The sequence below is a fragment of the Rissa tridactyla genome, chromosome 5 (assembly GCF_028500815.1).
Source record: "Rissa tridactyla isolate bRisTri1 chromosome 5, bRisTri1.patW.cur.20221130, whole genome shotgun sequence".
NCBI lineage: Eukaryota > Metazoa > Chordata > Aves > Charadriiformes > Laridae > Rissa > Rissa tridactyla.
The window spans coordinates 7,246,101-7,270,698 of NC_071470.1; the positions used below are offsets into that span (position 1 = coordinate 7,246,101).

The 24,598-nt window shown below is 36.8% G+C and overlaps 1 protein-coding gene across 7 annotated transcripts in view; it reads right to left on the reverse strand.

Annotated features, from left to right (window-relative positions):
• FAT1 (FAT atypical cadherin 1) overlaps positions 1-24,598 on the reverse strand; it is a 112,776-nt gene that overhangs the window by 56,730 nt on the left and 31,448 nt on the right. For all 7 annotated transcript variants that reach the window (XM_054202891.1, XM_054202894.1, XM_054202893.1 and 4 more), the window contains one exon: positions 17,799-18,113. In XM_054202891.1, the coding sequence (XP_054058866.1) occupies positions 17,799-18,113 (315 nt within the window). The remainder of the gene's footprint in view (positions 1-17,798; positions 18,114-24,598) is intronic.

The window sequence follows — 24,598 nt, forward strand, 5'->3', positions numbered from 1 at the left end:
AGTATTCTAGACAAAGATCTATAATCTTCTCCTACTTTATTTTTTTATGCTTTTGCAACACATAGAATATACGTGTGTAATTGTTAGGATACATCTTAGTGGTATTATGAAGTAATTTCCCTTCATTACAAAGAAAGCGGGAATAAAAATTAAAAAAAAACGAGGAAAAAATGCTGCATTGATAGTCTAAATTTTAAGGCAGGGGGGACAGGGAAGGGAGAAAAAAAAAAAAAAAAAAAGGATGTGACAACTATGTATTAACCTCCTTGAGTTAGTATCTTCCCATCGAGATTTCAGAGCTGTGAACAATGACAAGTGAAAATATTTATTGTCACATATTCTAAACAAAGCTTCCTCCCAATCTCCTGGCTAAGACTGGCCAAGGCACACCTTTTCTTTTCACAGGCTCTATGGGGAACAGCGCAGAACTGTTAACTGGAAATGAACAAATGGCAGAGCAGATGCCTCATCTGCTTCCCTCGAGCAAAGGGACTTGTAGGTGACTTCAAGAAACACAATCTCTCCTAAACACCTCTTTCTACTGAGTACCTCTGGAGAAAGCCGGCAGAAGCCCTCCCATGAAGCATTAATCCCCCTGAGACTCACCACAGTTGCAAGGGAAAAGGGTAAATTTCAGCACAGCCGCTAAAGGAGTTGGCTGTTCAATTGCTGGGTTGAGGGTAGGGAGGATCCCCAAAAGCACAGGAAGAATGAAGTAATTCCAGCAGAAATGTCTCGTTATGCTTGCATTTCTCTGAATATCCAATATTCAGTCTACACCCTCTGACAATATTAGATTCCATCTCTCGCAGCAGCAAGGAGAGAATTGCTAACACATGAGAGCAGAAAGATGGCACCCTTCAACAGCTTCCTACCCACTTTTCCCCCAGCAAGAGCCATTAAGACTGGATGCACCGCTAATAAATGCCAACTAATACTTTGGGAAAAAAATAAAAATACGCTTATGCAGCAGGCACTCCAGACAGAATTCTATCATGCACCACTACTCCACATACTATAGTTTGTTAAAGAAAGTCTAGTTCCAGATATAATTTCTGCTAATGAATGTACAACTCTATACAACTCGAATGGGTAAGCAGAAAAATATCCAGTAAGAACAAAATACATGCTTTCATCTGTTAAAACTTCCAGTCTTTTCAACCAAGCATGCCACACTTCTGTTAAAACACTTCGGACCAATAACAGAAGGGTTTAGTCTTCACCATATATATCCTGTATATTCAGCAGAAACTAATGCCAACAAAGGAAATGTAACACTTCTGGATTTAGAATCACATACACATGCATGACATTCTTTTTATTTAACTCTTTGCTGCTAGCCGCTTTCCTAAGCGGAAATTTAGCTTCAGTCAAGTGTTTCACTACAGCTTAAGATTGTAAAAGGTTTGGTTATGGCAATCACTAAGTTTTTCCATTTTTTCCAAGTTTTTGTATATTATAAAATGTTTAATGCTGCATCGACAGATTTCATCACCTGTTGGAGAGCTTTTCTGAATTAAGGCTGTGATAATAAGGTCGAGTGTTCCCATGCAGTGTGGCTTTTGTGACTGCACATTAAGATGGCTGGTGAGAATCTTTGCACCTAATATAAGCCAGGTTGCTGCAACAGAAGCCACCACCCTCTTCTTTCTACTGAAAACAAAAGTTCTCAAACTTTTTAGATTGAGCTCCCTTCTCTTTTTCTGTAACAGTTTGGAGATCTCCTTGCCGCGTCCCTCCCTCTACACAAACAAATGAATAACCACACCTTTGCATACACCACATCTGCACAGAGGTGACAAGTAAAGGATCATTTCAACCTCTGAAGAAGTCTGTAACATAAGCAGTTTTGAAATCCTTATTATGAGGGGGGGAAGAATCTGTTCACTGCTGAATGAGAGAAATGAGAGCATGTGTTGAGAAACAGATCACTGAACAAAGCATTCATTTTTGAGGCAAAACTGACTCCCAGAGCATCGTTTTGCAGTCATATTTTCCCATTTTCCTTCTGCCTCCTCTTACCACCCCCCCACTCCCCCCAAAAGGAACAATGAGTTCCAGTAATTCACATTGCTATTATTCCACCTGGGAATCAATGCACGCTATGGCAAGATGGGTCAAGTTTCCTTGGGAAAACACAAGTTTATAACAAACATGTCTAAGCTAATGATGAGCAAATGGTATCTCTAGCGAATTGGTGCAATTTTTCTATTCAGTAATGTTTCAAAATTCACCTCAGCAGAAACATTTTCATAATAGTAGCTTAATAATTTAGGGAGTCTGTGGATAAACCACAGTTGTTCTGCCTCACTATCTGGAGAGGTACTATAATGAACTGAGTAAACATCCGTAACGAAAACAAAATAAAAAACCCAGACCAGGTAACACCTACAACTGTACTTTTCTCCCTTCATTCCTCCTTTGAGTTTACATTCTGGGGATATCCCCTGTCTATTTGAGGTCTACTGAAAAATCAAAATAGTTACAGCTGTATTCAAATAAAATTTACTTCAGATTTCTATTTTAAACAGCATTAAAACAAACAGACAAAAACGTAACAACAGCATTCAATTACATAAATATAAATAAAAGCACTACATTTAGAACAGAAAATAGCACAAGGGAGCTGACATTAGCAGGGATTTATTTTATCCCATATAAGCTTTCAACTCCGTGCACAGTTACATCACGTTTACCTCTGTATCTGAAAAACAGCACATCAACAACAGCTTCCATTCCATGCTGAAACGGCAATCTCTTTAAAAAACCATAGAACACTAGGTGGGTACTGCGTTAAGAATATTAATATTAATGCCATGATGTTAGCTACCTTTATAGCATGGACGATCTCAGCAATAAATGTAGCATCATCAGAAAAAGCCGTCGTTGCAAGAAGAAATACAGTTTCTCTGATCTTTGAATGCATTGGCACTGGAGGTTTAAGGAAGCGTGGAAAGCAGCTACAACATTTTTTATCACCAACTTCAACAGACACAAGACATTGGAATTCAATATGGTAAGGGAGGGCACGTTTTGTTGATGAGATTTTTGTCTTCTGTGTTGAACGCAAACCATAACCAGTCAGCAGAAACGGTTTCTCTGGACTGCATTAGCGCAACTCAATCGGTTTAAAGCTTTAGATAAATTTACTGATAACATATTGTTATTTAAGTTCTTGTTCCCCCACTTCAACCTCAAAAATGACAAATTACTAATGAATGCTAAAAACAATTATCTTGGGATTTTCTTTACAAGCTCTTAATATATAAATCAGTGTAAGAGTTGAAGTAAGCATGAATTTTAAATTCACATGTGGCTGCAATGATAATCTAGTCTGACGACTGCATAACACAATCCTAAAGCACTAGGCAAATTACAGCATACATTCTGCAAGTCAAAGACCAATTATGTCTCTTCAAGTGATAAAAGATGCTGTTGCACCTCAATGCTGGATCACCTACTAATCATCCTCATTAAGAAATAGTGTATTATATCTAATTCAAGACAGCTTTCCCTTCTAGACAGGGGAATAGATCCTTCTTTTGTCCAAGAAGTCCACTGGAATCAGCAGTTTCCTCCCCATGGAAGTCCTTTGTGTGATCAAGTCACATCTTAAGATTTCTCTGATAACACAGCGAGCATCAAGTCTCACTGTCAGGAAGATCTCTTATGACATTGTTTTAAACTGCCTCCAATATCTCAACACTTTCTGAAATACGGACAAAATGATGAGCACAATAATTCACGATTGTTTCACCACTGCCACAGATAGACAACTATTTTTTTCAGTCTCCTTCCTTTCAACTCATTTCACACCTAACTTACTTTACAAACAATGACCATCAGAAAAGGCCAATATTTCTTTTATAAAGATGTTCAGATACACTTTTTGGCAAGACTGCAGTCAAATCTTGTCCTCTACGTAAGCCAAGACAAGGCTTCACAGCCAAAGTAAATAAACAGGTTAATAAAAATAGGTCAATTAAAAGTAATAGCAGAGGGATTTAAGAACAGATTTCAGCTTTGCAGCTGACAAAATATAAACTCCATGTCTTACCAGTCATGTATAGGTGGTGATTATAAGCTAGACAGTGTGCCATTGTAACATACCACCATGAAGGCAGGCTGCCGAGTTAAGAAACAAACAAAATCATAGACCTAACCAACTATCACAGTGGAGAAAGCATATCATAAAGGAACTGAACAGCTTTGGTTTACATAGTCCTAAAGACAGTTCGTTAGAAATTTGACTTGCTTTTCATTCCTAAACTTTTCCTTCTCTTAAGCACCTTAATAGCTCTCAATAAAACCAGCAACAGAATTGTCACCAGTAATTTTCAAGTGCTGAAAATATGACTGTAAACTTACTAGTCCCAAAAGAAACTACCAGTATCATTTACAATCACATTAAGTGGTTGCAAGTGCCTCTTCTGCTCAAGTAAAAGATTTAAAAGCAATCATTGCTGTTATTTTAATAAAGACTGTAAAAACGATACCACTTTTCAAGAGAAATCAGGATCCCAGGTTCCTCTTTCCACTCTCTTAGCTGAATACTCTATCCATTAGCTACAGAGTCGTGATGTTGCTTGCTTATTCTCTCTGGCCTCTTGAACCTTACCTTTTTTTTGCTATACAGTTGTTTCAGTAGAACTTGCACAACTTACAGCCTGGTGGCCTAGGGGACTTTCCTAGACAGTTTAAATCCACTTCTGGGAGTAAAGTTTTTCATTTCACGTATGAACTTTCTCATCAGGGTATTTTAAAAAGAAAAAGAGAGTTACACCACCCTATAAACAGACAGTTTCAGAAAAAATCCAAGGGATGTCTACTGAGTACACTGTGCTGAAACTGGTTTTCCCTTTTTGTTAAGTATAGCATAACTGCACTCAACCAGTGCAGTCTTTCATGGCTTTGGTGCCTTTCCCCCTTCATCTTCCATCTGCAGCAGTTCAGGCAAAAGGCAGCAGGATATTCCCACAGTATACAGGCACCAAGGTCAACTCCAGACTGAAGGAGCTAAAATGCATTATAGAACTACACACTGTATTTGCTTTTCATATCACCTTTTTCTCTGGTTTGGGGTTTGTTTTTTTTCTTCTTCTTTTTTTTTTTTTTTTTTTATGCACTTCCTTATTCCTGGTTCAGATGCGCATGCTCTGGATTTCATTCACAAAAGTAATTTTTGGCACATTTATCGCAGCTGAATAAAATGTTTTGCCCTTTGAATCGTAGTCCATGAAAAGCAAAGTAATAATCGAGATCTCAGTCCTACCCAAGTCAGGACTGCATCAAAAAAGGGATAAGTAGCCTAGTCCACAGCGGCGTCCTTGTGTCAGCACACTGAAACATTTATTGAAGTACAGTGATATCAGTGTTTATGAGTTTGTTACTTGTTGCCAAGACAAGTACGTAGGGTCAAAAAGTAAGTACTTAATCCTATGGCTGATATTTCATACCACCAGTTACCATGTTAATCAGTAACCAGGCAATTTAACTACTCAATCGTACTACTACGAAGTATAAGTGTAAGGTGCATATCTGAAGTTGAGTCACATCCCTGAACTATTTTAACAGCATCCAGATATAAAGACCTGGAATTTGCTGATCAGAGCACTCATTAATCATTTTAGTGACTGGAGGCAGGGAGCAAAGACAAGAAACGCACCAAAGATTATTAACGTATGGTATAAGAAGGAAAAAAACACTTTATACAAACAACTAAACCATCCAATCCAATAAACATTGCAGAGCTTCAATTTCAACTAGATTTCAAATGAAGTGTAGAATCTGTGTTTAGTGATCACACAATTACAGAAAACCGCTCAAATGTGTCTTACAAGGTAAACCATATAGTTTTAAATACTCTACGTATGTTATTTTCAGTCTGGATTTACTAAAACAGTGGTATAACTGCTTCTGCAGCAATTCTTTTAGTATTTGGTAACACCATTTGGGGAATAATGAAAAGCAATATATAAATAATCACACACACCTCAAAAAGCTATAGTAGAAAAAGAAACCTATCTAAGATCCTGCCTTCTGAGTACTCGAGAGCATTTAGGATGCATCCAGTTTCATTGTTAATCGTGTTCTTTTGGTAGCTTGTTCCTCTCATACATAAAAAAGATAAAAAAACAGACCTGTAAGTCATAAGCAGTATAAGAGGATTTTTTTTTAAAAAAAAAAAAAGGTACTTAAGAAATAATAAAAAAATAGCTAAAATAATTTTGAATGGAAAATAAAACAAATCCCAAGTATCATTATTGAAAGGAAACTGGTAAGTGATGATAAATTTCCCATAGAATAAACTTTGATCTTACAATCAACAGAACACTACAAGTTTTTGTTATCTCTTTGCTTACCTTGCAAAGATACTCTTGCCTTCAGCACCATCTGATATACTAAAGCCACACCAATTCAAAGCTCAAATGCCTTCGGTAATTAACTCTAAGTAACCTGATCTTCATTACTTCATTATCTCATTTTGAGACATATCATCTTCAATGAGTAAGTACAGAATTATTGCCGTAAGATGTCACATCATCTTGAAAGATCTTTTCAAATGTGACATAATCTTACTGCATTTAGTGCTTGAACAAAGAAAGAAACCCCCGCGCTCCTTTCCAAACTTGGCTTCTTGGGTTTTTTCCCTGGACAAAGGAAACACACTTTTCAGCTTCCTGTAGCCAGCACTGAGTTGTTAATATGTTTTAAAAAAAAAATCATAATCAGATGAGAGAAGGATTTAAGACCAATTATTAAAGGATTGAGGTTAGTTTTGAGGTCACTTCCTCTGTCACAGAAGTTTTACAATTTCACAATTAATCTCCCATAAAACTGTTGCAACACACATGTGGATTAAGGAAGATTGACAAATTCACGAAGAACGAACATACACAGTCTTTGGAATTTACTCTGCTGGTAAAGCTATTTACAGTTGGTAAGTATTGTCTCTGAAATGCAAAATTTAATTTTGAACTTTTTGTTTTAACTGAAGTATTCATCAACATGCAGATTTGTAGTTAAATAACAACAACCATAAAGTCTAAGTCTGCATGCATTGCTACTACATCTCGCTACAGAAACAACCTAAACGTTAATACAGAGATTTAAAAAGTTATTAGAATACATGACTTCAAAGAGGAACATCAGAGTAGGTTTCCATGTTGGCTGTTGCCTTGATGTCACAATTCCTCTTATGCAACTCAACTGTTTTTTACCAAGACTGTTTTTTAGTCACAAAATAGTGTTTTGGAGGCAATTAGACAGGATATAACTAGTGACAGCATTGGTTGAGAATGACTATAGTAACAGGAGAAATTATTGAATTCTTTTGGGCAGTTAATAAAATTCTGTGAACAGGAAAATGTATTATGGGGGAAGAGTAGAAAGTTTGATACTACTAGGAATTTTTTTTTTTTTTTTTTTCAAAGTATGAGAACAGCTGTTTAAAATGTTTTGACAAATTACGGTGATAATTACAGCAAAATAAAAAATATCTAAAAATCTAATTCAAGTTTCTTAGTATTTAGCATATTATAATAAGGAAGAGTCTTTTGGGAAAACAGTTTCCAAATAACCCTACAGGATGCCAGAAAATTGAAGAGAAGTACTAGTTTTAAATGTGGTCTCCCTTATTATAACCACCTTGGAAACAAAAGTGTAAAAGGAGGGTTTTGATCTCAGTTATCTTAGCAAATCTAAGACTCCATCTACATAAAGACAAATGAGACCACCCGCTGGACCTAAACGTGCACAGGTCATAAAATACCACCAGCACACAACAGTAATCTTTCATACTTAGGTGTAGCTCATAATTCCATTACAATACCATACTAGTAACTGATGCCACCAAATAACCCCAAAGAAAACATGGGAGTAAGAAGCCACACAAAATACATTTTAATTTTAAAAACATTCATTTTAATCTAGATAAAATTATTAATTCATGAAAGACAAACTCATCAGAGAAAGTCACAATGTTTTACTTAACTAACATTACATTTTAAAATATAAAAATGTGAAAAATAATATTTAATTAACTAATTTGTAGAGAATGGATATGAAACTAGCTAACAGACTGTTATGGACAAAATCTAGTCCCTTCAATTTTGAAGATTATCAAAGGGGGAAATTTATCTTCCAAACGTTTATCACTGGATTTTTTTTGTGTGTGTGTGTGTGTGTGTGTGTGTGTGTGTCTCTCTCTCATTTATTTATTTCACTATTTGTTTTTTATTAATCCAAACCATGAGGATTTCCTTAAGAAAGCTCATCAGTTGCAAGAGATGGTTGGTCTTACTTTGTCTACTTCAGAACTGGCCATTCGATTTGAAAATACAGTCTTCTAAATTTGAAAATGTAGACAGATTCAAGAATGCGTCTCCTTAAAAAGCCAACACACAACTATATTTCTATTGTTGAAATACAGAAGGTTTTTGAAGGACTCGAAAAAGATGAATGACAAGTGTGATTTGGCAGAGGCTTTTTCAACATTATCACAGACACTGACACTGGGCGTAAAAGTTTTTATCTTGAAGGAACTGAGGCAGGAACTAAGAGTAGCATGCCAGAAAAAACATCATATGATCTAACACCATGAATAAAAACAATTCCTTTTTTTTACTTTTATTTTTTTTTAAAGAGCTGCCTCATTCCAGTGTTCTCTGTATATGGATAAACGAAGTATAGATTAGCACTTTGAGATATTTCAGGGTTCTGGGCAGCCTTAAGCCTACAAATAACCTTCTTGGAATTTTCTTCATCTACTCATTTAAATCTTTCATATGAAAGAAAAGTTGAGGCAACTGTGTAACAACTTTGTTAGATACAACTGTCCTTATTATCTTCTCTCCTTTGATGTTAAGGATGGTTTATGGATGACATATGTATTTACTAAAGTACAAAGTTGTTCAAATGACACTAAGTATACTGGGATATTTCCAACACCATTACAGGCTTTGTTTTGAGGTCACCTAACTCCCTATACATCTAAACCCTAAAACATTAATTTCTAAGTGAGAATTGAGGATTGTATGATGATGCTGCCTCTCCCCCCCATCCCCCACCCCCCCCTTTTTCATTTGTTTTAATTGCACATTATTTCCTACATTTACAGGACAGGATACTACTAGAACAAGTGTGGAATGCACTGCAGTTTCTTATCTACTGATTTAGAGGGAACTGCTTTTCTAACAACCATCTGTAAATACCTCCATGCAACACTCATGACAGATGATCACCTAAACTGCTGCCAAAGGTCTTGTCTCAGCTCTCAGAAAAGCTGAAGAAGATTTTTATAGCTAACTCCTGGTTAGCCTTTGACTGCGACTCCACTGTAAATTTTGCAGATAGAAAAACTATATTATATCACGTATGTTTTTGCTGGGATTGATCTTTTATTTTCATCACTCAAAAATCAAGCCAAGCTACACGTGAATCAGGGCGTTAATTCTCAGTAATCTTCTCTTAATAGGAAATTCATCAATACCAATGTTATAGTGTTGTTATATACACATGCTCCATTAAGTTACACTACTCGGAGAGCATATGAACACAAGACTGGAATCTTTGAAAGCCATTATGCTGTGTGAAGATGGTACCATGCAAATGGCTCACAACACTATCTGATCACTGTCTCTTCCCTGGATAGAATTATAGTTTCGCACGTTATATATTCCAGCTCAAAGAACATAGGATATAGAGGGAGTCTGCCTCCATCGCCATTACTGCATCAGAATATGGAAAAATTGAAAGCAAACCTCACTTTCTTTTAAAGTCCTGCTTTACAACATAGATCATGCAGAGTATGGCCTGAAGTTTTATGTAGATCGAGGGACAGAAAAAGGAAAAGGGAAGGACTTACTACATTCCTGTTTGTTTCCCCAGCTCCTACCATTTCTCTTTTTCCAGAGAGATGTATGAGAACAAATAAAATAAATAAATAAAAATCCCCAGAACCACTACCTAAAATTTAAAAGAAGTTATCACTACATAAATGCTTGCAAATAATTTTTAAAATAGCTGCCTATAGTACAGCAAATATTCTATCTTTTCAAGTGCTACACCCCTAAATATTGTAGAGTGAGCGGACGTGAAGATGTTATTAGAAATTTCACAGATATTAACTTGTCTTCCAAGTTTCAAAAAAGATCAAGTTGAAAATCACCAGCCTAATAGCACTTCAAGTGCTCTAAACAATATTTAAAAATGAAAATAAAAGTGGTTTTTTTTCAGAATTAAACTCTTTTTCTAAATGTATTTCTATACGAACTTTTGTTTACTCATGTAACCCTCTCTCGTTGCAGGAGTTTGACAAACATTTGGGTTAAATCTGGTCACGTTTTCAGTTAAGGTAAAGAAAAAAAATATAATCTGTTTTAAAGACAGTGTAATCAAACACTTTATTTTCTTTGCACGTGACAGGTAAACAGGTGGGCACGCTTCGAGCTGCGTGACTTGAATGAACAATAATTGAGCCTGGCATTGTTTGCCAGCTACAGAAGTAACAAGAACAATTTCAGTGTTTGGGTTTTTATTTAACTTTAAATCACATTACTGTGCAATGCAGTAATACTGGTTTTATTCAGGTTCTAAAATATTAGGTCAAATGGGATTAAAACCCACAAGCCGTTAAACGACAAAGATTTCCTTTGTCAAAATGAAGCCAATACTACTGTGCGGTCACTGGCCCTTCATTTCCTCACCAAGTAATTCCCAGTGTTATCGGAAACCCATGGAAGTTGTTTGCAGCTGTACCCATTTCCTATTTCACTTCACTCAGTCTCCAAATCTCACACACACGCAGAGATACTGCTTTAAAGGTTACAAACAGTGTAAAAAGATAAAATCATGTGAGGTAGATGATCTGCCCATGAGCTATTATCATTTTATAACTTCACAAAGCTCTAACAATTACTACAGATGAACAAACAGCGAGAGCCACAGACTAAGTGTTACCAAAATTCTAATCCTGCTGTTCGAAAGAACAAACTTTTTATATTAAAATGGTGTTCTATTTTGGGGTTGCATATATAAAAATGCTTTAAATCAGCACTTAATTTGAAGGTTGATGTTAACTTTGTAATGCATGTTTTGAGGTGCGTTACAATTTATGAAACAAAACCTGACACAATCCTAAATTTCCACAGGACCAACTTAGTGTAAGTACTTTCAAAAACTTGAGGTAGTAAAAAAGTTCATAGAAAAACATGAAAATAAGAGCAAAAGGTTCTGAAATGGGTAATTACTCAATGCTTCTGCTGGAATTCCCTGTAAGAAAGGCCTTATCTTAATGGCCTAACTCCTACACCACAGGATTACTAATTTCCTTAAAGGAATGTCCGTGGCATTCTCATGATAATACCCAAGTGCTTCATAAATATGAATGAATATATCTTCACAACACTCCCGAGCAATTAGGTTGCATAATTATTCCTATCTTATACCTGCAAAACTTAAATATGGGGAATTTAACACTTGTAATTAATTTTGTCATTCTCCTGTCCAGGTTATGAAGCCAAGTCTAGTTTTTGGAGGTATGCATCATTTTCATATCCAGCTGCATTAAAGGCATAGAAAGCTATACTTTTGCACTCAGCATTTCTGCAAATCTGACTCAAAACTGTTATATGAAGTACTGTCAAGTAACTCCCTGCCTCATTTGCTATTATTGTTTGAAATTTCTGAAGTGAGACACGGCTTCTGGACAAAGTGTTATTTGCCACCCAACCCTGAGTCTTTCCCCAGGCTGAATCTAGTTGGTACAATAAATGTAACGGAAGTTCCAGGGGAGTGGAAATAAGCATACCAATTTGGCAAAAAGATCAGAAATTATTTCTGTCTTGAATACATGGGCAACGTAATCCAAAAGAAGTACAAGAGTCTTCCCTCATGCTACATGGATACCTGGTTAGGATTCCCGTTTCTTACTCAGTAATACCAAGGGGAACTGGAACTCCTTTCACTATGCAAATGCAGGTTTAGCCATTCTGATGAATATACTGCCACTTACAATGAAGTACTACAAGCTTCTTCCAAGGCACCTTAACTCAGCAATCTTTGATATATTAATTGTACAAAGGCTGTATCACTGAGTAGCAGCCATATTTTAAAATCGTGGCATGGCAAAACTATTCCATCCATATGGAAACAGATACAGAGCCTAGGGGAATTCAGTGAGCTCCTTTTGTTTAGAGAGTTCAGTCTAATGGCTCTAGTTCTGCAGCAATTGAGGATGTTCTGCTTGGCTCTTAAACGTCCATGTTTTACATATGACTTGTTGCGCTGAGTACCTTTCTTCTAATTTCACATGAAGTTTTGCAATCCCACAATTTAAAGAATAAAATAGAAGATAACTAGAAAACACAGGAAGCAATGATAGAAAAAGAATTTTGCTCTAGTCCACTACAATGGCACTCTGGGGAACTGTTAAGTATACGTTTTAAATTGGAGAGCCAGTTTGCATACTACCCTTACAATTCTTACCAGATGCAACAAAAAGTTTGTATTTAATGCACGTCCCACTCTCCTGTCTCAGACAGAAAGAAATTACATGTTTTGACTGAAAGCTCTTTGTAAAATGAATACAATATCTCTCTCTTGAATTGGCACTAACAGATCCATTTCTAAATGGTTAATCCAATACAGATTACAAATTATATAATCATAATTCATAAACAGCTCATGAATGTACACTTACATACAATGGTATTATCAACTATTATTAGTGGATGCCATACTAAGTACCTCTTCCACTTTCTCTAAGAATTACTGTAATCCTGCTATCAACTCTCATGCTTCCAACATTCCTCTTCAAAAGAAATAAAGCAAATTAAGATCTTATAATATGAAAGAATCAAAGACGGAAAAAAAGTAGAAATCTGTCCACTCAATATGATTGTGTAAAAATAAAAATATTCAGTAATTTAATTCAAACAATACAATATTCAATTGTATTTTGTAAATACAACCATGGAGCTTACATCAGTGAGATGTAAAACTTTTCAGTCCTGCAACTCGACTGGAGTTGAATTGTTAACTTTTAAGCAAAACAGGTCATTACTCGTTCCTCAAAGCATCCATTTCTGTCCATTTGTTGCTTTGTCAAACAAAACATATCCAAATGCATCCAATGAAATACGATAACTGCGACTAAGAATACTTTGATAATTAAGTTTCAAAGTCTTTGGCCTTGTTACAAGGTAATTACAAAATGTAAAAGAAGAAAAACCCGAACAAGCAAATAAACCACACCCACAATAAACAGTGAAAAATTACCAAACTAGTTTCTATTATACATACCAGAAAAAATATTGTACATTGTGAGCTACAAAGCACAAAACCCCAGAACTTGTTTACTCTTATGTAAATCCTTTGCTTCACGTGAGTGTTGCTTGAAGTGCAAATCTTTTCTGATCCTCAGTGCAATAACTCTAGGGTTAAGTGCTGAGATTAACCAGAGAGTCCCAGGACCTGTGTTCTGAATAGCTATCAAGTTCTGCCAACTCCAGCTCCTTCCATCTAAACATATTAAAGTGCCTTGGAACTCCACCGTCTTTGTCAATTACTTCTCTATTTAACTACAAGCTATTCTGCAAGAAGTTAAGCAGATCTAAATTAGTTACCATAACGTACATATTTGTCTAAAGCTATGTTCAGGTTGAGCATTAAAGTTGTGGAATTAGTCTTTGCTCCAATTTTTTTCCTGCAAATAATATTACGATAACTATTTTTATTACACCTGGTCGACTCATGTGTACAGCAGCCTTTTTTCATTACATGGAAACTCCAAAACTAAAGAAAATGCTATTTCATTTGCTTTAATGAAAGGCCAGGTATATCTGAAAAGACTACAAAATGTCTTGTGACAGACTGTGTTATATACCCTGCTCCAAAAAGTGAAACAGCATTTCTGCATGCAAAGCAAAACTCAGCAACGTTTCTTTAACTAAGTTATTTTATAACTACTTAAAATAAGAAAGGTGTTCTTAAGTGCCAGTGAAGATTTACTGAAGAGGATACTCAGAAACTGATCACTAAGAAGCACACACTACTTCAGCTAGCAGCATTTTTGATAAACAGATGAGTCAATCAATAGCTCTTGTCGTGAAAAGAAATCTCTTCTTTCTGTGAAAGATGAACCATATCCTACGTAGGTCCATGTCAGTCAGTTTCATCATCTAACAATTCAGGATTATTGCACAAAGACGCAGACATCTTAGTATCAAGCCTATAAAATTCCAGAAATTAATCAGCTACTTACAGAGAACAGAAAGCAGTATTTTACTTGATATAGGTTACATATAGGTTATTGCTATTTATAATCTGTACTGCTATTATCTGTAGGAGCTGTAGCCATGGACCACAATACGCTAGTGTTAAATTCTATAAAGAGACAGAAAAAGATGGATCCTTGACCTGGAGAGGAGACAATAACATACTATCAACTGGAACATATTTTTAGCACTCGCCACATATTTTAAGAATCCCAACTCTAGCCTTTCCTTGACTTGGACTGAATGCCATTGCAGTCCTCAATTTGCCTTTAGGGCTGCACAGTGGCCCGAAATAACATCACACGCTTAACTCTCTTACTCTGTCACTTTCAGTGTTGTAACGGGATACAGTTAAAGACTCGATTCGTGTTCCAGCCCTATCTCCCCTTTGGCTGGAAGTGAAACCTGGGGCCCTGTGAAGGTTTCTCTCCTTTGACAAACACCTTACAGTGCAATAGCCTCACAAGGTCCAACAAGGGTAACTAACATACCTGCATAAGCAAACAAGACAGGATTTGATCTCACTAATTCTAGTCAAACGCACTCTTCAGCTGAGGCCTGTTTTAATTAATTGAGGGAGATAAAATACACTGTTATAAGTACAATAACCAGTGTCTTTTAAAGTGATTTTTCAACTCCTTATCATCCCAATCCTAGCGAAAGAGCTTTCACCCAAAATAAGATCTATTCAGGTTAAAAGTATTTGATTTCTAATAGACAGAAGAGAGACGGGGGAAGTTATGATCCTGATAACTTCAGTCAAAACTCATCAGTACATTAATGCCTACTGCAGGTTGACAGTTTCAAACCAAACACGTACAGGAAAAACAAGACAGCCTGTTAGATTGCATGAAATCGAGTGTCCTATGTAACAGGAAGACAATATACACGAGTTAGCTAATTAATACTCATTCAAATTATATGAGTGCACACTGGGAACACAACAGAAACCAGCCAAAGATGTTTCCCTTCTCCTCTGCCCACCTCTTCTCTTCCCCTCCCTGTCTGTGTTTATTATGCCTATCTAGCATTACCATTTTAACAGTAATAGACATCACTGAATTTACCTATACCTGTGATTTTAACTATATTTCTGAAAAAAAATAAATAATTCTCCTTCTGAATGTAAATCAGAGGGAGATTGTTTTCTTCTCAGTGCTTGTATTCTGAAACATAATTGAATGATTATTCCCATTTGGTTTTGTTGGTTTTTTTTTCCCCCCTTTAACACAGAGCTGAGAAGGACTCCGAACTGCACTGCTTGCTTCTACAGTATGCATGCCACAATAAAGGCAAGTAAGAAACTCTCTTGACAGAAAATCTTTATTAGCTTTCTATTAAGTGTTCCTTATCACTTCACCATCTAGTGTGTTGAGCTCCCTCAAGCTCCCTTTCTAACATAAAGGAGATCGGCAGTAAGCAACTGATGTGGAAAACAACAAACTCCGCCTGAAGACAAGTCACAATCCCCCACTGCCCTACTTCTTCTATCCATTAAATAGGAATAAAGATGTTTCTTCATCTCAAAACTTAGGTAAGGGAGGCATGAAAGTGTCTTTTTTAAAAACAAAGTTTGGAAAATGCTGCATAATGATACAGAAGGCAGAGAGGAGTAGGAAAGGACTGGAAGAAAGAGGAAAAGAAAACAAACTACATAAAAAATATGGAAACAGCAACCAAAAATAATTAGCCAGTTATATAGTAAAGAGTTAATGAATGTAGGTAGAGTTTATGTTCACTTGCAATTTGAGTACTGCAGTCACTCAGTTCTTTCCACCCAACTCACAGGCAATTTTACTCCCAGTTTTACCAGTATCACTGATTGAGACAACAAGAAATAGCAAAGTAGCAAGCAAACAGTGCTTTTCAAAAACAGCAAGGGCAAGAAGTAGACAGATAAGCAGAACATTTTTTTCTTTTGCATCATGTGTAAGCAGAGAAATATAAAGAAATAATGCACACATGCACACAGTTTCTGCATTCACTTCAGAAAACTTTGGGGTTGAATTTTTCTTGTTTTACTTCTTAGGCTGCCTTTGTTCTAAACCCAATGCTTCCATAAATATAGTATTTAGATATAGGCTTTAACTATGCTAAAGATCTTCTGTTCCTACAGCTATTTCATATGTCCCTCTTGGCAATGTCTTCACAAGCAGATGCAGCACATGCTGACAAAGAAGTCATTGTCAGAAATAACCCAAATAACATACCTGTGTTTGCACTCAGAGCTTTGCTGACATAGCAATTACAGCTGATACAGCACCCAAGTCCTTCATACCCTAAAACGCAACAACTATGAAACACAATGAAGGCCATAGTGTCAACCCAGCCTTCAAAACATATTTTTCACCCAGTTTTTGCTCCTTTAAATCCCCTGAAATTCTCTCCACGAATGAGCAAGAGCTAAATGAGTAAGGTTTCTATTGCTCTCTTCTACTTACTAGCTTTGTTACAGATTAAAGTCAGTCTACATCTCTATAGCACTACTAGTCTAAAAATCTCTGGATTCAGAGAAGACATTTCCGGATGAATGAATCGGAGGCATCTCCTATAATTTATACTGTGAAACAGTACCTAAATGCAACATATGAAAAGCTAAGCTGCATCCAACCCAGCAAAATATTATTTAAAACCAAACCCTTCTTTACCATTATGAAAGATCTGTGGAAAAAACATCCAGTGTATGTACTCTTTTCTCTGCTTTCATTCAGAAGGAGGGACGGTAGGCAGCCTTTACATTGTTTTCAAAATTGCTGTGTAGCTTCAGTTAAAATGGTTTATTTTGTTTCCTGTCTCTCTGCCTTACACACATTTGTAACTCACAGTTACCAAAAGGTCACTTGCTTCTAATATTTGTACTTTCCTGTTAAAACCTCCATATATTTTTCCCCCCGCCCGAAGGTTTCAAAACAACCACTGAACTCAGACTCTTTCTTTTCTTTATGTAACAACCACACCTGCAAATTATCTTCCAGATTTTGTATCTCTTACAACAGCTAAAATTACAAAGATAGTCCCTTTGGACTGTGGGACAAGTGAGTTTGCAGTTAATCAATGGCTTGCCTTGCTTAGACTAACACTACCCTGAGGAAAAAAAAAACAACCCAAAAGCCTGACAAAAACCCTAGGCCTGAAAATTTAAAGACTGAGACTGCTGAAACAGTTTGGATGAAACTAAGCTAAAATATGTATTCCAAGAGGATATTTACTGCACTACAAAATCAAAAAAGCAAATGGGCTTTGACCAGTCTAGAGTGGAGCTACTCTGAAGTAAACCTTCCCAAAATGCACACGATGTGGTTCTCAAGTACTTTGAACCAACTACTTCACTCTCAAATTCTCTTCTACTTGTTTGTGGAACTTACTATTATTGACACAGCCCAAGATACCAGGTTAACTCTTAACTATTGTAAAAGCATGGTTACAGTGTTAAGCCAAAGGCCTTGGTTTTGCCTGGTTTATGCATTTACGCAAATACGTTGATTCATCCACACGTAAAATTAAATACTGTATTGTACTTACCAGTTTTGGGGTTTATGGAAAAGAATCCCTGTGGATTTCCACTTGTAATCTTGTAGGTTAATTTTTCACTTGAGCTAGAATCTGGATCAAATGCCTCAATTTGAATGACGGACACATCCTTAGGTGAGTTTTCCATGACCTCTGGGTAATAAACTGGTTCTGTGGTCTGAGGAGCATTGTCATTGACATCCCCGACTTCTATGTAGATTTCAATGAAAGATGACAAAGGGACAACGCCTTGGTCTGTTGCATAAACAGTTAACCAGTAATGTGAAGTAGTCTCACGATCCAGGCGATCTGCAGTCTCAATAATACCTGTTTAATAGGAAGAAAGATAATTAGAAAATGCTCAGTAAGTATGCAGAAGTGTATAAAAATACAGTAAGCAACAAGGTTAAATAAAAATTAACACGAGTTCAAAATAACTGACACCGATTCTACAATCTGTGTTAATATACGCAAACATATTGAGGCTAACCTGAAGCCACAAAAAAAATAAGAGTACTACAACGGTTTTCAGCAATTATGCATTACAGATATTAAAACAATATATTACTTAATTTCCTTTTCAACACCCTTTGAGATTTATCAGATCAATTAGCTCTATTCATAAAAGCTATTTTGCCTAAAAGATTAAATATAATGAGTAATTCACAGTCTTTCGGGACTTGAATGACCCTCTTTACTCATCACTGATTACAGTGAATTTTATACCATATTAAACTATCTGATTTAGACGCCAAACTCTTGAACTGTTTACCATTACTCATATTAATGAGAAGATACTTAAATGTGAAACATTCTTATCTGTGTGCCCAAATGAATTATTTAACTGAATTTTCTTTATGTGCTTATTTGGGTTCACACAAACTTCACAGAAAAGAAAACAAAAGTTATGTCTGAAGCAAAGCTTTGCAGCATCAGGACCAACCAATGGCTGCCATTACTCTGGCAAAGGAAAGCAGCGCTTAGCTCAATTTTACACACAGAAAATGAATTACCATTTAAGGAACAGCTACACAATTCACAAACTTAATAAAAATCTGTCTGCTGAGCCTACAGAAGCTTGCCTGAGCCACAACTAAACAAAGAAGGAGGGACTCTAGTTTTTATCCACTGGGAAGAAAATACAGATCTACTTTTATAAGCAGCTTCCTCTATAGGGACAGTCATAATATGCATGTGTCAAAAGGGTATGTGACGTGGTGTAACCTATATGATGAGGGAGGAATATTAAATGGATTCATGCAATCATGGCATAATAAAACTTTGCATTTTCCTTTTCCTGAACCGGTCACTCTTACAGGTTGGCCTATTTGAGAGGTTGTCTAAATACAACTTAAAATGAACCTGATACTCGTCAGGCTGAGGGACACAGCAAGCCCTTGCAACCATTTCTGTGGAAATCTCGAAGGGCTTTGTCATGGCTTTTATTGTTTGTTACACAAGACACACCAGGCCTGATCGGGATTGGAGCCGGGATGAGTCAAACTATCACCATGACAGCCGGTTTTGGACTCTGGACAAAGCCACATAATGGGACTATGTGTAATGTGGCCCTTCTGAGCTCGTTTACTTCACACAACATCTACAGATACACCACCAGTAAAACAGGACCTCGATAAAACTATGCCACTGCACTTCTACAGGAGTTCTAAAGGAAAGGAATTAACTCAACCAGCATTTCCTTCACACACTCCAGACACGTTTTTTAATGCTTCATACCAGCTGAGCAAAATAAGATAAATATTGAGGAATTACTCATTTATTCATTACTTTCTTTGCCTTGTGGGAAGCTGCATAAAGGTCTGGTGATGACCATCTGAAATTATAAGATATCGGTGAGATGACTCCAGAAGGGCTGGAGGGGGTAGCACCTAATGCTTAGCCCTGCAAAATACCCATATATAGCATTTCAAGCAACACAGCGTTTCAGAACTACCACCAGATGTCAGTGTGCAAACTGGTTTTATATAGTGTCAAAGGCTTCAGAACTGGGATAAAAAGAAGGGGCACTGCAGTTTGAAAATATACATGCATTACATGCAGTCCATAAAAGTTTTCTTGAAAGCAAACTGGTGGCTTTATAATTATTTTTTTTTTCCAGAGGAAAATCACCAAAAACTAAGCCAAGGTGTCAATTTTAAGGTTATTAGCACTTTACATTTCCAGTCTCTTCATCTCAGTATTTATATTTTGTCTGATGGTAGGTTTATTATTTTAAAAAAATAATAATCCTGTGTAGTCACTGGATTTGTGCTGTGGTTACCTGCGTAGTTTCTGACTGTTAATGTACATAAATTTGGTATTAAAAATGGACATGAAGCCTTGAGCACCCCATTACCTGGATTCTATTTTTGTAACTCACGTTACACCTTTTGCACGTCTCTACTTCAGCCCAGAGACTTGCTTAGGAGTAAATAAATTTGTTAATTACTGTGGCCTCACTTCTAAACCTAAATGCTGGATGTGGCAGGCAAGCACTTCATCTTAAGCCTGGGTAGACTCCATGTATGCCTTGGGAAATTCTGTAAAACCTTCATGTCCTACCCAAACACAAGACTAGACCGTAGTAATTCCCTTTTAGCGAGACTTCCAACAATGCTGCTCTCTTGCTTGTGACCTGTGCAGAGCACAGTGGGCAGGCTCATGCGCTGAACTGAGCAACCGTTACCATTTTACACCCGTCCTGCTTTCTTAACAGTGGCTACATCAGAAGCGGCAGATTAATTTTAAGATAGCCTTGCCTGATTTTCAAGAAACATAAAAAGAAACTATCGTGGTAATGGAGCTCTCCTCCTGCAATCTGCTCAGCTGGCCTTTACAAATTCTGCCACCTTAGTTATCAAAGCCTACCGCAAGGAAAAAGACGACTAAACCTATTTTGCTTTTGTGGACTATCAGTTCTCAAGCGTCCTTCTCTGAAGTCATGTACTTCACAAGGGACAAAAAGCCAGGGTGAGGGGGGGTGGGGGGGGAAGAGTACCACGCCAAAACCCCAGTAACAACAGTATCTCAAAAAGAAATATGTAAAAAGTTTATAGGGATAGTGACCAACAGTACGATACAGCACACACGGGCAACTTTAATTTTTGGTTAGTTTTTAATTTCAAATTAGATCTGCATATATGATGTTATTTCTGTATATTTTACACTGACTTTTGCAGAAAAGTTCAATGAAAGGCTTGTAATCTGTCTGCTCATCTGACCATCTCATGTAACACAGATGTTTACCCAACAGGGTAGCTCTGTTTTTCAGAATGTCTCTTGTTTTCTACAGGGTCACCCGCACTCTGAGCGTGCATTAGTCAAAGTAACATGAAATCTCATTCACTAGAATTATTTTTTCCTTTTTCTCATGTTTCTCACAGGACAGATCTCGAATTGTTGGGTGAACACTTCTTTTGTATGTGCTGTTTATAATTCCAAACTGAAGTAGGAAGCATCTAGGAAAACAATTTTATGATCAGTCAGATATGCCAAAATGTCTATGTAACTGTTTAACACTAATCAACAGATCAGCTCCTGAATGAACATTTCCTAGAGGCATAGAGGGTACTTGAAACTTGAAAAACCCTTCGTGTACCCCCCTTACAGTTTAAAATAGATGGAACAGACAGGTATGTATGCAAGGTGGAAAACTTACTACGGGCATTGCGCATAGGTGGATTACTTTGACAATATTAAAAATGAAAGCTCAAAATAACATTCCTCCAACATAAAAGCCATGCAAAAGGGGACAGGAAGACAGGGAGCAAAAGTTTCCCTTCACCCCTCACACATTGAGGGGGGTGGAGGAGAGGCCACCACACCTAGGTGTCCTTCATCACTCAAAGCTGCAGGCGCCAGGAGGGAAGGGACGACTGGTCTATTAATATGACTCAGCTCTCTTCCAGTTAGTTGATTCCACCCAGCAATAAAATGGAACAGATACCGATCCCGTACACGTGCCTGGGGGTGAGGGGAAGCTCTGACTCCCAAAACCTGAACTTCTTTTGGTTCTGCATCAGCACTTCATGACACAAAACACAATCAACACTAAATGGACACAACTACAGGGAGTACTTGAGTTTTTTTCCCTTTTAACATTACTGTGCAATCTGACCTTATATCAGTAATTGCAAAACACCATACTTTTCTCATTATTCTAGTTGAAATTGCTCCTGCAAGTTCATCACTAAATCTTTCCTGATTTTGCCTACGAGAACGCTAATAGCTTCATCTTTAATTTCTATGCAACAATAATGAATACAAATGCATGTAAACTTCAGTAGCTTACCTTCTAAAAAACACAAGCCCAAAGAATTTAACGAAGACAACTTTTTTTTTTTTTTTAAACAAAGACAACAATAGTTCTCCCTCCAAATCACAGATCTAGAACCAGTCCTTAAAATATCAATGGTTGGTGTGCCAACTCTCTGCTTTTGCAAACATTGATTCTAGTGGCTTATTTTACATATTAGGGCAGCATAATACTGTATGCTGTCTGAAAGCCAGCACTCCCCGAGTTCATAAATTCACTGGCTTCTAGTTCTAGTGGTTCTCAAGACAGCAGAGAGAAAAATGATGAGAACTCATGTATCAAAGAGAAGTAATAAAGCAATCTAGGTGAGAGTTAATTTGTTTTAATCTCGCAATCGGCTAGATCCATTAAGCATCAGAAAGATGTTGATCAGTATCATCAGTTTCAACAGCATACTTAGGCTCCTGGCAAGTATTTTCACTTTTTTCTTCAAGTGGTGCAAAGCACATTTAGGGAGTACAGCTTAAGTGCTTCTATTATATCTTCAATGCTGTAAAAGCTCCATCTCTGCTCTAACTCTTCTCCCACTCACAGAAAAATCTTTCATCAGCAAATTTCCCATCCCTTCTCTACACTGGGGCAATTTGACAATTTTAACTTTTACAAACCATTTGCTTTTTACACAGCAAGACAAATAGAGAAACCTTCCACAGAGCACCACTAAAGAATCTTCAGCATGTATGGTAATCCTAAAGGCTTGTAAATATTATTGTTCAAAAAAATACAGTGAAGCAAGGATTCCAAAAACATTTTTCACTTGGCTGGATATGCAATCTTGAAGCCTTTCAGGTGGCCAGGATAAAAAGAAATTCATATTCAGTCACTAACCACCAGAGGGAAGTACAAAAGAGCTCTGATGAAATGTTTCTCAGCCATCTGCAAGAGGACATCAGAGCTGATTTTACAATATTCACATGTTTGACATTTTAGACTAGATATTGTTCCCACTTGATACAATAGGACTTTCTATCAATTTCATTAAAAGAAGGAAAAAGTCCTAAGTGAATACTATAGAATAGAATTCAATACACAGGAACAGGCTGGTTTATGAACACAGCAACTGAGGAAAAATCAGAACGTCAACTCCACTCTCAACAAGAACCAACATTACTTGCAATTTAAATCCCCAAACCCAAGTCACTACAAACAAAGTCACTCTTAAAACAAAAATAAACATACAAATCCACCTCAAATCTGACAGTCTTACATATGCCAGTTCTATCTAATTAACAAATGCTCAAACTATAATACCCCAAATTCCCAGGGATGATCCTCCTTAAGTGCGCTTATCCATGAGAACTCTCATTAACAATATTAATGATTCTGTAATGGAAATCAAAACCTGCAATCATTTCTCAGCAAAGCATGAAAATGCAGTTTAGCAGAATTTACCCTGGGAGTGACGTTTGAAACAAACTAAGAGAAATCCCTGGCCTGGAACACGATGCTTGAAATCTGATTACAAACTTAATTAATCTAAATTCTAATAAGCTGGGCAAATAAAAAAGCTTCTTCAGCTGCTTTAAAAGCCATCTCTTGGCGGGGGGGGGGAGGGAAGGCAGTATTTTAAGAACTGCATGAACAAAGGTTTTGATCAAATGTGACCTTCAATGAACAACCAATCCAAATCAGAGATTTAAAAGTGAGTGGATTAAGCCTGTTACAAACACAGGGGCATGCTGTCCCTCAATGGCACTACGCCTGCCAACGCACCAACACAGACTGCAACTTGGTCTTGAATTCTAAACAAACGGTAAGTCACTGCCCTGTGAACTGTCACTAAGGTCTACAAGATCTTTTGAATTAAAAATAAAATTTGGGGAAACACTCAGCACAGACTGAGGTGTACTACTCGAATCTCTGCTACCTCTAGATAGGTTGCATATATTTTCCAGAAAGTTACTAATATTTATTAAATTAGCTTTTTATGCGGGCAAGGGTCCAAAGAATCTCAACTGCCAGTAGCTTAGTTTTTCTGGACAAATTTCTGCTTTACACTTTGTGGAACTTTGCTTAGTTGTTATTAAAACAAAGAAAGAATCGCAGACGCCTCAATGATTAGTGGTTTGGTTGTTTTGGTTTTTAAATAAAATCTTACTAAACATAATACTATCATACTTTGGTTTTCAATGTTAAGCAATTCAGAACAGACAGTTTTCTCAGGTTGTCACTAAAATCTCCACACTCTCACAACGAGAATAGGCCAGAAAAACAAAAACATTTTACTTTAATTATTTTCCACTTTAATTAACTTTGCATTTCTGCCCAGGTCACCTTATTTAAAATAGCACGTGTTCTAACCCATACTTTGCCTTCTGGTGCAATGTAGTGACAGTGTAGTCCTTCAACACTATCCAGATCGAACACAGATGAATGCAGACAACTTCCTTGGCAGACTTCTTGTTCCTATTCATCTCTTTTATATGTTCTCTTTTTGCCTTTCCTGCAATACACCTCTCTTTCTTAGATTATTACCTGCCATGACACGATGAGCATT